At 44.4% G+C, this 19,088-nt stretch overlaps 1 protein-coding gene across 1 annotated transcript in view; it reads right to left on the bottom strand.

Annotated features, from left to right (window-relative positions):
• Positions 1-224: 224 nt before the first annotated feature.
• Positions 225-19,088, bottom strand: part of LOC308304997 (transcription elongation factor SPT6-like) — a 41,342-nt gene continuing 22,478 nt past the window's right edge. The window contains exons 25-33 of the mRNA XM_080749623.1: positions 18,242-18,387; positions 17,546-17,638; positions 17,177-17,290; positions 16,843-16,967; positions 15,675-15,787; positions 14,811-14,888; positions 2,830-3,014; positions 1,402-1,697; positions 225-693 (exon numbers count right to left, since the gene is read on the bottom strand). Of these exons, the coding sequence (XP_080605749.1) occupies positions 504-693; positions 1,402-1,697; positions 2,830-3,014; positions 14,811-14,888; positions 15,675-15,787; positions 16,843-16,967; positions 17,177-17,290; positions 17,546-17,638; positions 18,242-18,387 (1,340 nt within the window). The 3' untranslated portion in view covers positions 225-503. The remainder of the gene's footprint in view (positions 694-1,401; positions 1,698-2,829; positions 3,015-14,810; positions 14,889-15,674; positions 15,788-16,842; positions 16,968-17,176; positions 17,291-17,545; positions 17,639-18,241; positions 18,388-19,088) is intronic.

Below are 19,088 nucleotides of genomic sequence, written 5' to 3' on the forward strand. Positions count from 1 at the left end.
AAAGGACCTTTTCTTTGACGATGGCCGGCCAGATTGATGACATAGTTTTTCCAAAAACCTTAGAAGGATTCAAAAGACACTTATAGAATCGGGTCAAAATTCTAATTTTCACGATTTTTCCAAAATAGCAGATCTACAAGCTCGCAGCGCGGCACTCGGTGCCGCGCTGTGAGCTTGTATATCTGCTGTTTTTTTTTATATTTAAAGCATAAAATATTGCGTCATAATGTGTTCAGGCCTAAAATGGGTAGGGGCCCCCTGTGACTCTTTTTAAGGATCCACCGAACCCCACATTGAGAACCACCGTTGCCGGAGATGGATAGAGTAAATGTTGCAGCTGGATAACAACAAGATGGATGCAATGATTGGGTGGGGGTGTGGGTGTTCGACAACACACTGGTTGGATGGAACCCAGAAAAGGACAACAAAAGAAGTGTATGCAGATGAGGAGATGGTAAAAAAATGGAAGGACAAAGGTCTTGGGTGAGGGGGGGGAGCCGGTCCTATCGGTCCATTTCGTCCAGGAGGGGCGTAGCGTCCCCGGCGATGGACATGGGCGTGCTCTCGATCATGGGGCTGGGCGAGGGGCGCGGGGTCATGCGCGGCGTCTTCTTGCGGCCCTCCGCCTCCTTCTCCTTCAGCCACTGCTCGGCCATCTTGCCCCAGTCCACCGCTGAGCTGCTGGCGCTGGACCTGGACGACGGGACACGATGGGGGAGTTGGTTACAGCAAAATATCATACCGTTTGGCTTTGTATTGTTTTATAATGCAAATAATCGGTATCGAATCGTTTTGCAATGCAAATAATCGATTGTATGGATAATAAGTACTTGTGCCTTGTATTTAGTACATTTTATAAGAAAAATTAAAAAGAGGGGTCTAATTACTTCTCCATTCCATATAGCTACTCTGGTCTATCAATATATGTGTGTAATCACAGTGTTCATGTCAAGGTGCGAGTTTGTCCATATGTGATGAAATATAATGTCCATGTATTTGCTAGAGAATCACAGTGTTTAGTTATTTATATACATAATAAAATGTTTCCTACTATATCGATTTTAAATCATTGAATCGAATCGTATCGTCATGAATGAATCAATATCCTTCATGTATCGTATCGTCAACCATGTATTGTGATGCGTATCGTATCAATGTTAAATGTATCATTACACCCCTAGTAATGACTAAACGTTCGCATGTGCCCTGCGGGAAAATGCGAACAGATGCGTTTGCTAGCTATTTCCACTACTTCTTCAACATTTTGTTTTCTAATTCAGGGAATTTCTTTGATATTTTATTCTATTCATGAAATTACTTTTGAAGAGTTGTTGATTTTTTGAAGAAATGTTTTAAAATAACAACTGACAAGAAAAAATGGGAAACAAGTGTTCCACATACTTAGGCTGCTGCGGTTGTGGCGTCACCGGTGTGCGGCCCCTGGAGGACGACGTGGTGGAAGACGGCGTGCCGGACGAGTGTCCTGACGAGTGTGCGTGGTGACCGCCGTGGTGTCCTCCGTGGTGCGACGGGTGTCCTCCCCCTCCGCTGTGGTGCGGGTGGGCGTGGGCGTGGGGCGGCTGCGGGGTGGAGCCGGGGTACTGCGGGGTGCCCAGCGCCTGCTGGCTGGGCGTGGTGTAGGAGTAGCTGGGCGTCAACATGGGCGTGGCCATGGGCTGCTGGGGCGTGGCAAACACCTGCACGGGAGGAACATGGGGGACACGTGTGACCGGAGTTCACCGTTGAACGTCATGTTCTCAAATAAAACACTTAACTCATTTAGCACTAAACTTCAAATATTTATTCAAAATTACAAAAAAATCTGTGTTGCTATACAGATCCATCTAAAAATAATAATATTGTGTACAAAAAAGCATTGCAGATGCCCCATCACCCCAAATCATAACTGACTGCAGAAACTTCCACCTGGACTTCTGAAGTCAGAGTGGGAACTCTGACTTCAGAAGGTTGACATTTCTGTATTATACATCCTCGTTTTGACTGGTCTTGTGTAATATATTTTTTGAAATATGCACTTTTCACATTCATGTTGTATGCCATAAAAAAGGTTTGGAATAATTCACTGCCTGTGCAATGTATCTAGAATATATGAACGTTTCAAGAAAATCTACTTTTACTCAATATTTTTTAGATGGATCTGTATACTGTACATAGCAACAACTAACCCAAAAGGGTACATCAAACTTTCCATAGATTTATACTTGCAAACTGGTGTTGGGCACTGCGAATATACGGTAGCTGATTTACAAGCTCACAAAATCAGCGCAAGCTTGTAGATCTGTTCATTTCAGGCAGGCAAAACAGTGTGTAGCCAAGTATATAACGGGCCATTGGAACCCTTTAGAAATCCCTCACATTGCAACAGACAGGTGCATTTCTCTTTTACCACCCTGTAGACAATATGCCTTCCGGTGTGTTCCACGATTTCTAGCGGAAGTCTGCGTTTAACGGACGTTACGTCATGCGGTGCGGGTCTGTTTACATTCCCCAGCGAAAAAACTAAAATAGATTGTAGCTCTTAACTCGCTCTTAGTAGGTGTAACATTGCTTGAATCAATGTTATTGTTTGTATATTGTTTATTTCGAGCGCAACCGACGGAGCAGGAGACGTAGACCAGAGTTTTTCGTGCAGGGAATACGTTTGCAAGAACACCGCACTGTGAAAAAAATACAGCTTCCGGTGAAATTCTCACGGCGGAAGTTGAACGCTTTCTGCCTTCTATTGTCACCAGGCTTTTCTCTTCGGAGATGAGTAAGCCTGGCTACGCGAGGCTACTCTTTTACTGGTAAGAAAACCCTAACACTCACGTGATAGGCCGAGGAGCTGCCTCCACCTCCCCCGGTGCTGCCACCGTAGCCGTACTGACTGGAGCCCCACTGGGCCGGCGTGGTGTTGGCGTTCTGGTTCTGGCCCTGGCCCGTCACCGCAGCTATGGCGTTGAACATCTGGTTGGTCATGGTGCGGGGCAGAGCGTTGACGGCTCGCGTCAGGTCTGGGGAGGGAGGAGATGAGTTAAATCAAAACGGGTAATCAAAGTCAGACTAATTCAAAACAGCATTGTGCGATGATACGGAGAAAGTTTGATTTATTAATGTATCTGATATATTCTTCTAACACTCATCTGGAGGACATTTGAGTTGTGCAAGAAACCCAAGACCATCCATTATGTGTCATTGCTGTCATTTGTATTCTTAAATGTTTCTCCCAGTTTAGGAATAATTCCCAATCCCCCATGTAGTCACTGCATACACCAGCTGGTCGGTCTTGGGGAAGGTACTGTACAGACAAACATGTGTATCCTCCAATACAGGGGTTCCCAAACCTTTTTGTCTCAGGGCACCCCATAAATATTTTTTTAATCCAAGGCACCCCAACATTATAATTTTCACGCCCAGCACCTTCTATTTATAGCATATTGTTGTTGTCGGGTGGAAACCTTGTATGTCCAAAACCATTTCTTTTGATTTATCATCTATAAAATGTACTAAACTAGTGAAAACAGCAGATCTACAAGCACACAACGCCTCGCATCGCGAGGCGTTGTGTGCTTGTAGATCTGCTGTTTTCCCTAGTTTTGTGCGACAGTCTTGTATGATGAAAGGCTTGGCTTTACCAAAAGACGTACACATTTGAAACTTGGAGATACAAGGTTTCTGCCCGACAGTGACGATATTTTAGTGATTATGTTGCAAAGAAAACGTTGATATAATTTTGGTTAGAACTGACTGAAAATAACTTTGTACTTCAAGTTTAAAATTTTACGAAATAGTTTTGTGTCCAAGTGGCCAAATAAATTCCAAATATTATCAAATTATCTCGCGGCACCCCTGGACTGCCGTCACGGCACCCCAGGGTGCCCCGTCACCCACTTTGAAAACCCCTGCTCCAATACACGTGATGTCACCAGGCACTTCATTTCACCTGACAAAGGAGTTTCAACTGGGAGGACGCAACACGCCATCCTTCCCAGTTCCCCTCCCTACAGAACAGGCATCCCGAACAGACCTGTAGGAATTGCTACTTGCGAATGCAGCGACTGAGATCACCCAACCCTACCAGCGACAAACAGAGACGACTCTTTCTGTTGGAGCACCCAGCCAAGCCAATCCATGGAGGATCCAAACCCGGTAAAACGAAAGTTACGTATGTAACTACGGTTCTATGAATCCCGAATGACCGCCAGAGGCGGTGCTTAAAGCACTGAATATCTCCCTTCGCGCATGCGCATTCGAGTATGAATACCAACAAAGTCACTTGTGACCCCTGGATGACCCCACAGAGGGTATATCATCCGGGGTTATCCAATGGATCATTTCCTACAGAATCTTCTCGCGAGACCACGAGGATTCTGAGTGACCCAGTGCTCTGGCGGTCATTCGGGATTCATAGAACCGTAGTTACATACGTAACTTTCGTTCTATTTCATCCCTCCTGACCGCCAGAGGCGGTGCTTAAAGCACTGAATGACTATGCCAACAAAGTCACGAGGAATCCTGATTACAAACCTCAAAGAGCAGAATCGAAGGATTCTGGGAAGAGAACCACCCCCAATGGATATGGAGTGGCAACAATCACCCAATAGAACCTGGAGAACGTGCCAATGACTGCCATGAGGCAGTGGCACCAATATCTTCCAGGGGTACTACTCTCAGGTAGCCCATGATGTGGGGGCACTATCATTAGAGTGGCACCCTATACCAGATGGCAGGGGACGATTACTCGCCTTGTAGGTGTGGCTGATGGCACCCACAATTAAAAATGGGGCAGGCGCTGTATGGGGAGCGCAATATCTGGGCCATCATAGCCACGGAAGAGCTGTTCTGGCCGCCGAAAGCATGTGGCAGGGCTAACATAAGCTCTATGGGCCCACACTGGGCACAACAGTTCCAGCTTGTCCACCCACTCTCGTGGTGGAGGTTAAGCTGGGCAAGCCTTACAGGCTGGTTGAGGTGCGGCTGAGACAGCACCATTAAGGAGGAACGCTGTGTTCGGCCACATAGCGACACCTCAGCCGTCTAAGAGTCACTGACAGGCAGGGTGTGTAGCTCACTGACACGTCTGTTGAGGTAATGGGCAGGATGAATGCCTTCTCACCTGACCCCAACCTAGACTGCCTGTGTCAAGGGCTTGAAAGGGAGGCCTGCAAAGGGTGTCCCGTACCATGGGAAGATCCCATGATTGAAGTTCTCAAGGCTCTTGAAGGATGCAACCTCAGAGCCCCCTCCGGGAAAAGGAACACTTGACTGTTGTTCCCCACTATGGCTGTGCCATTGTTGATTCTACCATGTCGACATGGTCTTGCAGCTACGTAAGATTTTAGAGTAGACGGAGAGTGGCCCCAGTCTAGGAGGGACTGGTGAGATTCCAGAAAAGCAGACACAGAGCACATATACCAGTTGGAAACAACTTCCAACTGTTATCTTACTGTAACCTAGTGGATGGCCTTGGCCCTCTAGCATTCAGGATGGTATGCATGACTGGATCAGCACAGCTGCCCCGCAGCGGTTCAGCTGGAGGCGTTGAGGATTGGGATGCCAGATCCGACCTCCTAGTCGAGAGGAGACCTCTCCTGTCGTGGAGGGGCTATGGCGCACTGCGACTGAGTCTGTGCAACCGAGGAAACAGTCCTCCCTGGCCAGAAGGAAGCCACCAGTCAAATGGTGTGACCCTCCTGAAGAACTCTTAAGCACTGGTCGTATCAGTGGAAGCAGTAGAATGCATGTGCAGTGCCTCTGGGCATGTGCACATTTCAAAGGAAGGCGCCCTTCGGGCGGCAACCTACTTGGGGCTTTTGAGGTGATTCTACTCACCCGGTAGATAAATTGCCCTTAGGCTAATCGGGCAGGGGGCTGCCCAAGTCATGAGGTCCATGGATGCCTACAGCAGCCGTGCAGACCTGGTTCCGCCCCGATTTACCGGATACGCGGTCAAGGTGTTACGTGCCCGCATGAGAATGTGCTTGCCTCTCAGGCACGGCAGAAGGCACTGTAGAGCCAAATACACCACCTGGTGCTGGCTGTTATAGTAGTGGCATTTAAGGCCACAGGTGTTATTGATGTTACAAATCAATGTTATGGTCAGAGATGCTCTAGGCAACTCCTTCCCTTATTTACTGAGCCCTAGATGGGCCATGCAGGACGGGTGACGTGCTGCAACTTGGACACCTGATTCTGGGATGGTACGCAGATCAGCCAGTTGCCCAGGTACGACGGGACCCTCATACCCTGAGACTGCAGCGGCACAAGCGCCGCTGCCAGACACCTTGTGAACACCCTCTGGGAGAGGGAGAACCCGAAAGGAAGCATCCTGAGCTTCCAGTGATGGCCTTGATAGGCATAGCACAGAAACTGCCAGTGTTGACAGGCAGCGGAAACTGTGGGTATCAGTTTGCAGATCATCTGCTGAGGTCAACATATAAGATGACATGACCTTAATATACCTCTTGGGACCCCCCAGACTCAAGAAAGTATGTCGATTAGAACTAGCCTAGCACAGCTAAACAATCCACCCATGTTAAAACAAGGTGGGTACGCTATACTATACTGCAGTTAGTTAGCTGCATTAGTATATAGTCTGGCCAAACCAGGCTAGATTAGAACCTCCTTGTCTGACAGAGGGTCTACAGCCTCGATGGCACCCTTCGTCAGGAGGACGGATAGCTCCAATGTTAGGATTTTTTGCTGGGTCACTGACTGCCTTCTTTGCCCCAGCCAGATGTGGGGGGCCGGTGTCGGAACTGATGCTTATATCCGGCGTTTGAGGTGGCAACCACCAACACGTCTAAAGTGTAAGCAGCCCAGTATCTGAGCTGCAGATGGGAAAAAATATCCGACAGCTGGCCCAGTAGCCTCAGCTGCAGCCTGGTCTACTTAGCCTGCATGGTTCGCTTCAGTGCTTCCATCACTGCTGAACCAAACTCTACTTCCAGCTCCACTGGGAGACTACAGAGTTCTCCTAGGTGCCTCCATCAGGTTTAACTGTGAAAGCCACACTCTGGGATGAGTTTGAACTAGGATGGGTATCATCAATCCGAGTTCATGGAAATAAACCCAATGCCTCTGGTGACACGTCACTGAGGGTGATGGGGTCAGCATTCCCATTGCCCTTTGCAAAGACGTTGAGAGGGCAAGCATAAGGTATTATAGGGAGTTGCCCAAACACCTAGCATTCAAACCCCCTGCCACACAGCCCCCTCGGGGAACACAACGTGGAATGTGATGACAGGCTTGATAGCTGGCCTGCAACCCAGGCGAGCACTTATTGCATCATTCATGGCTGACAGGGGTACAGGCATGAGGAACAGAAAAGGCAGTGGAGGGCGGCCTGTACCTGGCGAGGGTGCTTGGCCTGGTTAGGTGCTGGCATTCCAGGGCTATGCGAATGATAATGCGCATGGAGCTGTACTATGTCCCAGCCAATGGCTCTGAGCTGAGGAGTGGGAGCTTGGCTCTAAGGCCTATGCATCTTCCTTATATTCATGGAAGTGTGTAGCTCAAGCTGCAAGGAAGATCACATCATCCTCTGGAGTCAGCTGTGGCATTGGAGGAGTAGGCACTTAAACATCCTCCAAAGGTAAACAGGTTGGCGGGCAATGGCCCTCATGTAAGCCAACTCAGCAAATAGCCAATCCAACATGGTTGAAGTCAGACCTTTTCTTCCTGGTACACAGGGCAGAGGTCATGGCCAGCATCCGGCTGGGGAGGAACCTCACACGAGGTGCAAAAGTGGGAGCTCTCCATTGTGGTGGCACCGGTTTCTCTGCACCGGCCAACACACACCAGTCCCAACTAGCCCAGAGCGCGGACGCCACTGGTTGCTAGACAATATTGACCATATGCTGGAGGGAGGGAGCGTGTAACGCTGCCTATACCAGCAAAGGCCATAATTTGAGCAGGATAGACAACTCTTCAGCTTATCAGAGCGCGAACGTCACTGTTAGCTGGAACGTCGACATTAGCTAGACTGTAGAACCTGTATGGTGGGGGGAGGAGCGCGTACGCTACCTGTACCACCAGCAGATGCCCACTCATAAACAACCGGCTTGTAGTAGCCGTTAATCAAAGTCTGCTACCATACATCTTTCTTTCAATGCTTTAAATGCTTATTGTTGCACTGCTTGAGATTTACAAGTTAAGTGCATTATAAAACCAGAGCGTGAAAGCTGCTCTTAACTGGACTGTGGAACATGTATGCTGAGTGTAGAGGGAGCGCGTAGGCTGCCTGCACCAGCAGAGGCTGTTAGTTGGTCTGTGGACCACTTGCTGGGGGGAAGGAGCGCTTACGCTGCCTGCACCAGCAGAGGCTATTGTTGCCAAGAAAATGTCTCAACAAAGATTATAAATATATATTACTTAAATGTAACAATAGACTACTGGTAGCTAGCTACACAGTAGATTAGCTGCAGTAGAGGCTATAAGCTGGGGGGAGGGAGCGCTCACGCTGCCTGCACCAGCAGAGGCCGTTGGTTTGGTCTGAAGACAACCTACTGGGGGAAGGGAGCGCTCAAGCTGCCTGCACCAGCAGAGGCCGTCGTTGCCGAAAATTGTATGTCAACCAAAAAAGTTATATAAAAAATATAAAAATATAAAGTTAGGCTATGGAGTACCAGTAGCTAGCTACCAAGTAGGCTAGCTGCAGCAGATGCCTTAAGCTGGGGGGAGGGGGCGCTCACGCCATCTGCACCAGCAAAAGTTTTAATTACAGCATTTAGTCGGCTCTTCAGATAATCAGGACTGATAACTGCAATACCGCCGCGCTGTTAGTTGGAACTTGTTCGGTGTGGGAGGAGGAGCGTGTACGCTACCTGTACCACCAACAGAAGCTGACTAATAAACAACCAGCTTACAACCTTCAATAAAGGTTTGGATGCTGCCAATCATGTAGCAGTGTGAGATGCTTCTTATGCCAATGCTTATTGTAGCACTTTGAAATCTATCCAAATGTAAAGTTGTTTACTATGCAACTTACAAACAACCAGCTTATCACTCTCAATAAAGGTTTGGATGCTGCCATTTATGCAGCAGCATGAAATGCTTCCATTGAAAGCTACCCAACGTAAGTTGGTTTATTATTATAAGAAAACGGCAAGTGAACACAGCTTAATATTGACAATTGTCAATTCTTGTTATGCTTGCATTTACCAGTAAAAGCTAATCAAGTAGCAAACTAACAACACTACTTCCAAACACGCTAGTCGTAGTAGTCTGAGTTACAGATCCATGCTGGGATGAGAGAGCGTTATGCAATCTACACCAGCCAAAAGTTTAATATAAAGTTTTGGAAATTAAGCTATGAACGAACTACTGGTAACACCACCAGTAATGGGAACATGCTGGACGAAGGGCGCCCGTATCAGCACTCAGCAGTGGCTAATAAACAAAACAAGCTGTATACAATATAGTTAAGAGTTTGAGCTACTTGTAGCTCCACTTAGTAAAGGACACTTGATGGAGGGAAACAGTGCGTACACTGCCTGTCCAACATAGGCCAATAAAAAAGACAGATAGACACCATTTATAAAAGCGATTGCGCTACATAGTACAAACTATCGGTAGCTACGGTCAATCAATCATGAATAGAGACCATTTTGCTGAGGCAGGTCGCGCTATACGCTGCCCGCCCTGTACCAGCTGGCTAATAACAAGACAAACTATACAAAATAGCCGTTTACGAAAGCTTGAAGCAAGCCTGAACGCTGCCAAAAGCTATTAGACAATGTCTACCAAAAAATCATAGTAAGTAGGCCGCCACACACAGAAAAATAATGGTTCTTAAATGGTTCTTTAAAAGGCTATATGGTTCTTTGAAGAACCATCGCCTACTAAAGAACCATTTTATTTAGCAAATGGTTCTTCAGATTCCTCATATGGTTCTTTGGGATTTAAAAGGTTCTTAGGCCTATATGGAGGTTACAGTATGTATTTTGCAAATGTAAATTATAACCTACATATTAAAACAATTACAATTTTCAATGTAGGCATTTGGCAGATGCAGAGATGGAAAGATTTATAAAAAACAATATCCTATATTAAAATTGTTTTAAAGGAGGACCTTTTAGCCAGCCGGCAGGCTTATCTCTGATGTCACTGACTCAGCCGTAACCATACAGCTACACCCAAATATGAAGTGTATCTATCCTAAATGTGTTGTCATGGCATCAGGTGCAAACAAATCAGTCTGCTCCATATAGCCTATGGGTACAAAGGTAGCATGCCCATATATGGATATATATGACATCAGGGATATAAAAGGGATTGACAGATACAGAGATCTCCATGTATGAGCATATCAGTTGGCTTGGTGGCGCAACATAAGTGTGAGCATGCCCAAACTATATTATGTGGGGCACAGCAGTTGCGGTCATTTTGCTGTCATAAAGATTTCTGAAAATATGCATATAAATTATTATAAACCTGGAACCAGAAGACATCCAGTCCTGGTGAAACATGACCATAAAACATCTTATTCTGTCAAAACATATTTGAAAAACACCCAAAAATGGGTATTTATTAAATATGTAGGCTAATATAATTGTATATAATATATAACATATAACATCATTTTTCAAATAGGCCTGTCTAGAATCTAATGTTTTAGGCTATTGGTGAATCATGACCAAACTAAAACCTGTTGTCCCTTTGGGCATAGCATTACAGTTATTCTCTCTCTCTCTCTCTCTCTCTCTCTCTCTCTCTCTCTCTCTCTCTCTCTCTCTCTCTCTCTCTCTCTCTCTCTCTCTCTCTCTCGCGCGCACACTCGCACACACGCACACACACACACACACACACACACACACACACACACACACACACACACACACACACACACACACACACACACACACACACACACACACACACACACACACACACACACACACACACACACACACACACAACAAGCGGGCCAGCATTATGTCGGCCCCGCCCACTTTTTCCTTCTATGCTGCGTCACAAACTGGAGTTTTATTTAGCTATTAGTTTGGCATCTCCATCCTTCAACATTTCCTTCATTCTGGAAGAAAGGTAAGGTTTTTTCGACTTTGGACATGTTTTAGTTGACGTTAGAATGTTCCACTGCCATCATAACGAGCAGTAGTTACATGTGTTTGTTGTGACAGCCTGGAGCCAGGGCAGAGGGAAGAGACAATACTGTTGGTTAGCTGTTAGCTGCAGCTGCTAATTCAATTGACTGTTAGCTGAAAGCTAAGAAAGAAGGCATGTAGTTGAACATTTGATGTAAACTAGCTTAAAAGTCAAGTTTAGTAAAGTTGTTGAAGGCATTTTGAGTAATGTGTGGTCTGTGTTATGTAAATGACAGGTCAATGTGTTTAAAAAGAGGGGGAAATTGACTCAGTTGAGCTCTGTATTTCTCTGTATCCAGAACGTGTGAAGAGATTTGCTGGCAGCAAATGAAGACAAAATGGGCTGTGAGAAAGCAAAGTAAGTTATCCTGTGTGTGTGTGTGTGTGTGTGTGTGTGTGTGTGTGTGTGTGTGTGTGTGTGTGTGTGTGTGTGTGTGTGTGTGTGAGTGACAATTGCATGTGTGCAATGACACATCCACACAAGATAATGGCACAAAATAATTAAATGTCAGTAATATGGAAAATTCTGTGTTTTTAGATTATAATTTATGTAGGCCTATGTTTTATATTAATGGTGAAATCAATGTTTGACAAGTATTGGACTAATGTTAAATATAAACATTTTGTTGACCCTACTGTACATTAAACTTCATTTAATTGGTCCTCACTAATGTTCATGATAAAATAGCAAAATTCATAGAACTCCGTCTACCAGTGACATCATCGATGGGGAATCAAAACAAATAGAAACTAGGCTTTCTATTCTTGAAAAGTTGCAATGTTATAATGGAAGCCATTGTTTTCACTATAATAAAAATATTTAAAATATAAAATAAAAAGAATCTTCCAATCGATGTCATTGGTAGATGGATTTCTGAACTTCCCACAGCCCTCCTATGAGACACAGAGTAGAGACAAAATTGCGAGCATTAATGAAGATGGGTTGAAAAGTGGGTCATCATCAAAAGTGGTAATTAAGGTTTATGCAGTATAAGATGACTTAAAAGGTTTATACAATTCTGTAAATGTAATTTACATTTTAAAAGAATGAATGCAGCATTTTTTCTTTTTTAAATCATTTCAAGAGTAGCTGCCGCTGCCAGGAAGGGTTCTGAGGTCAGCACTGTAAGCTGGGACAGGCCACCACCATCAGCATGTGTCTGCTGCTATTCTATGGTAAGTGGAGGAAGGGGTCACTGTGTCCGCACTGAAATTACTCAGTATTGCAAATGTAACCAAACTAGAGGTTCTGCTAGTATCTAGTAACTAGTAGCAAAGGCCCTCACATTCAGTAGGCAACGCTATCGACTATATATAGCTCTGAACACAGCACCACCAGTTCTAAAAGATTAAAGCCAGGTACTTGGAAATATCCTCATCTTTGGTTTTGAACTGCTGTTATTCTGGTTTATCCCCAGCATCATGCAGGCACTATCCTTTTGCACATACTGTCTTTTACCCACAATAATTGTGTGTGTGTGCATGTGTGTGTTGCAGCTGTATTGGTAGCAGTGACCGTATGGAACCAGAAAGGCAGTCGTCCCTGCTGAGCACGAGAGCTGGGAGGATATCAGACAAAACAACCTCGACTACAACGTTCTGTATACAAAAGGTACTGGCATAAAAGTAAAAAATTCAGAATCATATAAAGTATTTGTATCATGATGTTGGATAAGGGACACACTAGACCCCAAAAGGGCTGAGAAACTGCACTAGATGCATTGAAATCAGATTGGAGCAATCTGTTTCCTCAATTGTAATTCTAAGTGTAAACACTAACAGGATAATAAATGCACTAATTGTGCATGCACACATACATCTTTTTGGCCCCAGAAAGAGAAAGTGAACATTTAGAACAGTAAGACTAGGAGGTGCTGTTATTCCTATCGTCTATCATCCACACAAACCTACCGCTAACCATTTTCCATTTTGTATGAAAAGGATAGACTTAACTATCTTAAATGTGACTAACTGAACCTCCCCCTTCTTCAGAACGCGTACGACAGTGTCCCCTGTGCTCCAGCCTGTCCCAGTCGTCCGCTTATCAAGTCCTCCCATGGCTCCTAGGAGGATGTGCACCCGGCTGGCTTCTCCTGCAGCAGCTTGGGTGCCCTGTACCTCAGCATTCCCCACCACCATCACCACACGGCAAACAGAAGCTGCACTAGTTGTGACGCTGCTTACGACGCCAACGAAACTGGCCACGGCACGAGCGGAGACGTGAACGACGCCGGCTACGTGGATGTCGCCCAGGCAGGACGGCAGTCCCACGTCGACTTCAAGAGCTATGTGGCGCGCTTCAGCAGTGTTGGGATTGGAAATCTCATCAAAGATGATACACAACCAACAGTCAGTGACTTGTCCCTTCAAGAACTTCCAGTGAACTTGCAGGCTCATTTTAAGAACTTGGAGGTACCCATTGCTGTTGATGAGAAGCTCTGTAAGAGTAAACACATTGTTTTGAACTCTGTCAAGTATGCGGCTGGAGCCTGTATGAGGTGGACTTGCTTTGTATTCTTCTTTTTTACTTGCACAGCACTTAAGAGATTTAAATGTTTTGAAACTGTTGTACTGATGTTGAATTTTGATTAAATGATGATTTGATTAAATTCAAAGAGTTATAACTAATCTCGTGTTCATCTTTTCCTACAAATCTGATAGTGTAGTGAAACATTTAATACCCTAAGACCCACTTTTTTAGCTGAAAAAATTTTTTTAGCTGAAGAACCATTTTTTAGCTGAAGAACCATTATAAAGTTCATTTTCCAAAAGGTTCTTCAGAGAACCATTTTTTGACATGGTTCTTTGAGGAACCAGAAATGGTTCCTCAAAGAACCATTTTTTAATGGTTCTTTGAAGCACCTTTAATGGTTCTTTATCGAACCATTAGAATAAATGGTTCTTTAAAGAACCTTGGTGAAAAAGGTTCTTTGTGGAACCAAAAATGGTTCTTCTATGGAATCGCTCTGAAGAACCATTTTTGGTTCCAGTTGGAACCTTTTTTTTTCTGTGTGCATGCTGTGAGCAGGGACGGCTATCGAAACAAACGATAAAGAAACTCGCTAAAAGCAGCGTGTTTTAGCAACAAGGAAAGTAATAATAGTCTGCATCCTTGATAATGGTAGAAACGGAGCGCTAACGGTCCGTTCACAGCAAACGAGAATCTCGTATTGGAGGGAGGCAGCGCCCGCAGCCTTTCGCAACAGTTTATTCTCTTATACAAACAAACACAATGTAACTTTAACCTCATCGTAGTGCGGAACTTACCGCTAACAACAGTAACCTACCTCTTGTCCGGAGAGTTAAGACCCTCGTCAAGATCGGACGCTTTCGCGTCCACATGAAATAAACTCCGCTTGTAGAGGAGATAAAGTCGCAGTTCCTGGAGGGCGAACTCTCGCTACCCCGACCAAAACGGCCACGGAACTACTAGCGACTTCAATAATAAGGTAGGTTGCATAATAATGCATCGTATACTGATGCATATTGTAGCTCAATGCAGAGCTTGCAAACGAAACTCGGCGCGCGAGAAGAAAAAAGGAAATGATCCATTGGATAACCCCGGATGATATACCCTCTGTGGGGTCATCCAGGGGTCACAAGTGACTTTGTTGGTATTCATACTCGAATGCGCATGCGCGAAGGGAGATATTCAGTGCTTTAAGCACCGCCTCTGGCGGTCAGGAGGGATGAAATAGAACTTACCTGCAATGTTAATATTAGCCGGCGTGGCGTTTAGGGATGCGGGTGTCCTTGTTCTGCTGCCAGAGCTTGGGGTGATGCCTTTAACAGAAAAATAAAAAAAACATGATCTATTGAAGACATGGTTTATTGTTTATGTCAAGACTTCATTCTTAGGCCTTCTGTGGGTGCCATGGCCTTATTTTAACCCATTTAGGCCTAGAATTATTGAATGCTTTAACCAGTGAAAAATAGCAGATATACAAGCTCACAGCGCGGCACCGAGTGCCGCGCTGCGAGCTTGTAGATCTGCTATTTTTGAAAAAGTCGTGAAAATGTGTGCAAATATTTGAATATATGTATTTTCAAAGCGAACGTTTGTAACTAAGATTTTGCTTCTGGGTGGTCCCCTGGAACTAGATATTTTGAAATGGGGGTCCGTGGCCAAATAAATATAATTTTGGGGGTCCTTAACATGAAAAGGTTTGAGAACCACTGACATAGTGTAGTCTCTCAAGAACAGACTAACTGAGCTCCAGTTAAGTGAAAAGGACCTTTTCTTTGACGATGGCTGGCCAGATTGCTGACATTCCAAAAACCTTAGAAGGATTCAAAAGACACTTATAGAATCGGGTCAAAATTCTAATTTTCACGATTTTTCAAAAATAGCAGATCTACAAGCTCGCAGCGCGGCACTCGGTGCCGCGCTGTGAGCTTGTATATCTGCTATTTTTTTTTTATATTTAAAGCATAAAATATTGTGTCATAATGTGTTCAGGCCTAAATGGGTTAACATAACTTCTGTTGTGTTTTGTAAAAAGAAATGTGGTGTGATAGGGAATTGATAAACCTTGCATTTCTAGTCAGACTGGTAGCATGGTTACACACCTGGTAAGGGCTCTTGGTAATGGTCTTTGAACCATCGGAAGAGTCCGTTCACTGAAGGGAACATCTGAGAGCGATAACGGAAGCCATCTGGGGTGATGGTCACATATTCAACCCTGAGGAAGCATGACAGTGACGACAGCATGTGAAGATCAAAACACTGGCTTTCCTGCATAGCCTTTTCTTTTAAATGGTTCCCTATTAACTCTTTGAGTGCCACCTTTTCACCACTAGAGGGCGCCCAGTGGCCATAGAAAATCCCATTTCCCATGCTGGTATATGCTGAAGCCCTGCAGCCATGACATGCCTGAACACTTTCCTTTGTGCATGTACAGGAAGAGGATGAAGTTAGCTTGAAGTTAGCTATTGGCTACCAAGCATTTTAGAAGATCTATTTTCGGCAATTTAGCCACGATTAAACCTTGCACACCTCATGCATGGGAAAAAAAACAGAGAAGAATGAGCTCTAAAAAATCCAATGCAATCCTGGATTGCATTGGAGTGGATTTGTGCAGTTTGTTCACAGCTTTCAAACAAAAAAATCCGATTGGAAATCCGTTCAGGCATTCTTGAGATAATAGCCATTATGTTTTACATGTTATGTAAACAAACATGGCTGCCCTGTATGTTAGATGGGGTTGTATGGGGGTGGAACATGCAAAATCGCGATTGAAATCATGTTCACTAGATTTGATGGGGTCCAAAAAAAAAAATTCAAAAAAAAAATTTCAATTTTTTTTATTTTTTATTTTTTTTTATATCCCGAACTAGTTCGGGATAGGCACTCTGGGATGCGATAATATATCCCGAACTAATTCGGGATAGGCACTCAATGAGTTAACTCAATGAATGCCCCCTCAAGCGCATTTTTTTTGTTTGAAAGCTGTGAACGGCGTGCACACAAGTGGTGCATGATCTATGCATGGGCGTGCATGATCCATGCACTATGAATTACATGGAAGTCTATGGAGACTTGTGGCAGCCTGGCACTTTAAAATGGCAAGTTATGTGTTAAGCGGCAACAATGACTCTACATTTAAATCATCCTAGTTTTTAGAAATAAAATGTATTTGATGTACAAAATGGATATGAAAATGAGTCAAAGTGAGGGCTTATGTGGTATAATGTACGAGCAACTGACAACAGAAGAATAAAATACATTGAAACTGACCGTGGTTTCCCACGAGGCTGGTAGCCCAGAATAAATTTCCCTGGCAGGTCTTTACAGGCCGAAATAAAATATGGAATAAACGTGGGTTTCTCCCTCTTCGTCTTGACCAGCATCTCTTCCATTTTCTATTGGAGAAAGAGAGAAAATCAGCACTGGAGATATGGCAGATATTCTGTACATCATGTCAAAAAGGCAGTAGTATGAGGGCTGAGTAATATCTAACTACAACATGAGAAAAAACAGCAGTAAAATACACAGTAAATTACAATTAGTCTTTGGACTAATTATTTTACTCAATTCGAGTATCTAAAAGAAAAAAGTAACGTAACGTTACCTTCCTGTCTCCTCCATTACAATCATGGAAGTACTTGTGCCCTAATAGATCCCGAGCAAACGCCGCCATTGGCTGAATGAAGCGAGCAGTGATCTCATCCAGATCTTCAAACTCCTGCAGATGGAAGAAAGGGTTAGAAGAGGGCCATGTGAGAATTGATGGTGGAGGTTGTGGTTTGGCAGGCAAGGAGTGTGTGTGCAAAATTTGGCATGGATGGGGGCAACGGTTGCGGAGATATGAGCAGGGCAAAAGTGTGACGTGTGACGGACAGACAGACAGACAGACAGACAGACAGACAGACAGACAGCCAGCCGGTGGAGGTTTTGATAGTAAGTGCGACCTAACGGTCGCAACTAAGCGAGTGCCTACCTCCGTGCCGATCCATAACGTGTGTCCCAAGCTGAAAGCGTTCTCCTTGCCTTCCTCTTTCACGTCCACGTGCTGGTAAATTCCATCTCCCACCTACCAAAATGATTAATGCAACAATCATCAGACCAAATGTCAGGGTTTAAATAATCGCTCAGTGATGTATCAAGTAAAGAATTTGATTATGTTCCACAGAATTTACAGGTATAGTCTGCAGTCTCTGCACTCTAAACTGAACCCATTTCTGTCTCGCTGCTGCAACTTGTGGGTAATGGGGGTATTGCAGCCATCAGATGGAGCAAAACGGGACCAAATATACAAAGGTTCTGAATTTGATCTGGCTTTATATAGTTTATAGATGATAACCATCAATTCTGGATGTACCGCAATGGATTTGGTCCAGACAACCGTCAGTGTGCATGCAGGTACTTGGCCTCTTGAACCTCCCAAAATGTTCAAATGCTTCCGTCATACAGTTTGTACATACAACCGAGGTGTTGAAAACAATCCGGTGTAAAGTGGATGTAAAAAAAAAAAAAAAAAAACGTAAGTGAATGGAAACTGCTGACAGCTTCCGGAATAGCCTTCCAGAGGGTTTAGTTCCAGACTCTATAGCATTTGGACATTCTGGAATAGTAGTATGGCTACGCAAGACTAGCAGGTATTAGACCTGAATGCTATCCCTCCATCAGTGCTTACCTTCCAGGTCACAGTGAGGTGGTTTTCCCCTTTGCTGCTGGGCCTGATGACCAAGTCTCCCTGATCCAAGGTCTCCATCATCTTCTCTGCCTGCTTGAAGCTGATGTTGTGGAAGTTGGGGTGGGCGATCACACGCTTTATGTAGGCTGGAGAGAGAACAAAAGAGGAAAACATTAGTTATTATTAGTAGTGTACAGATTCCTAGCCTGGGATCGAGACTGATTCGCTCCGCTTGGCGTTTTTATTTCTCACTTTGCTTCTCAACAAGGTACTGATCCTATTTCCAAGGGGCTGGACGGGCACCCACGGGAACCCAGGCACCGCTAGAGCTGTCACGATATGACATTTTACATGACGATTAATTGTCACTCAAATAATTGGCGATTAACGATTTAATTGTGTTTTTGTCGTTGATAATTACATTTGTTTGGCTTTTAGGCTTTGGAGTTGTACATGGTAGATATGACACATAACCTAAATATACAAAGAAATTACTGACATATTTGACAACTTACTACTTAAAAAATAACTTTGATAGTGGAAATAGCCGATCTACAAGCTGAGCTTGTATATCTGCTATTTCCACTATTTCGGAAATTTTTCAACATTCACGATTATGACGATTATGACAAAATAATTGCGATGTCAAATAATCACGATTAGACGATTATGTAATAATTGTGACAGCCCTAGGCACCGCGTCTTCTGATTGGTCAGCTTCCAATGTAAAATTCACTTCCTGATTTGCCAACTTAACAGGTGACGTTTTGAAAAAACGAGTCAAATAGGACCATGGCCGGACTGACAAGCAAAGTGAGAAGAAAAAAGAAGTCTGCCTAACCAGGCT

Source organism: Nannobrachium achirus (assembly GCF_963921795.1).
Source record: "Nannobrachium achirus genome assembly, chromosome: 19".
In the NCBI taxonomy this organism is placed as follows: Eukaryota; Metazoa; Chordata; class Actinopteri; order Myctophiformes; family Myctophidae; genus Nannobrachium; species Nannobrachium achirus.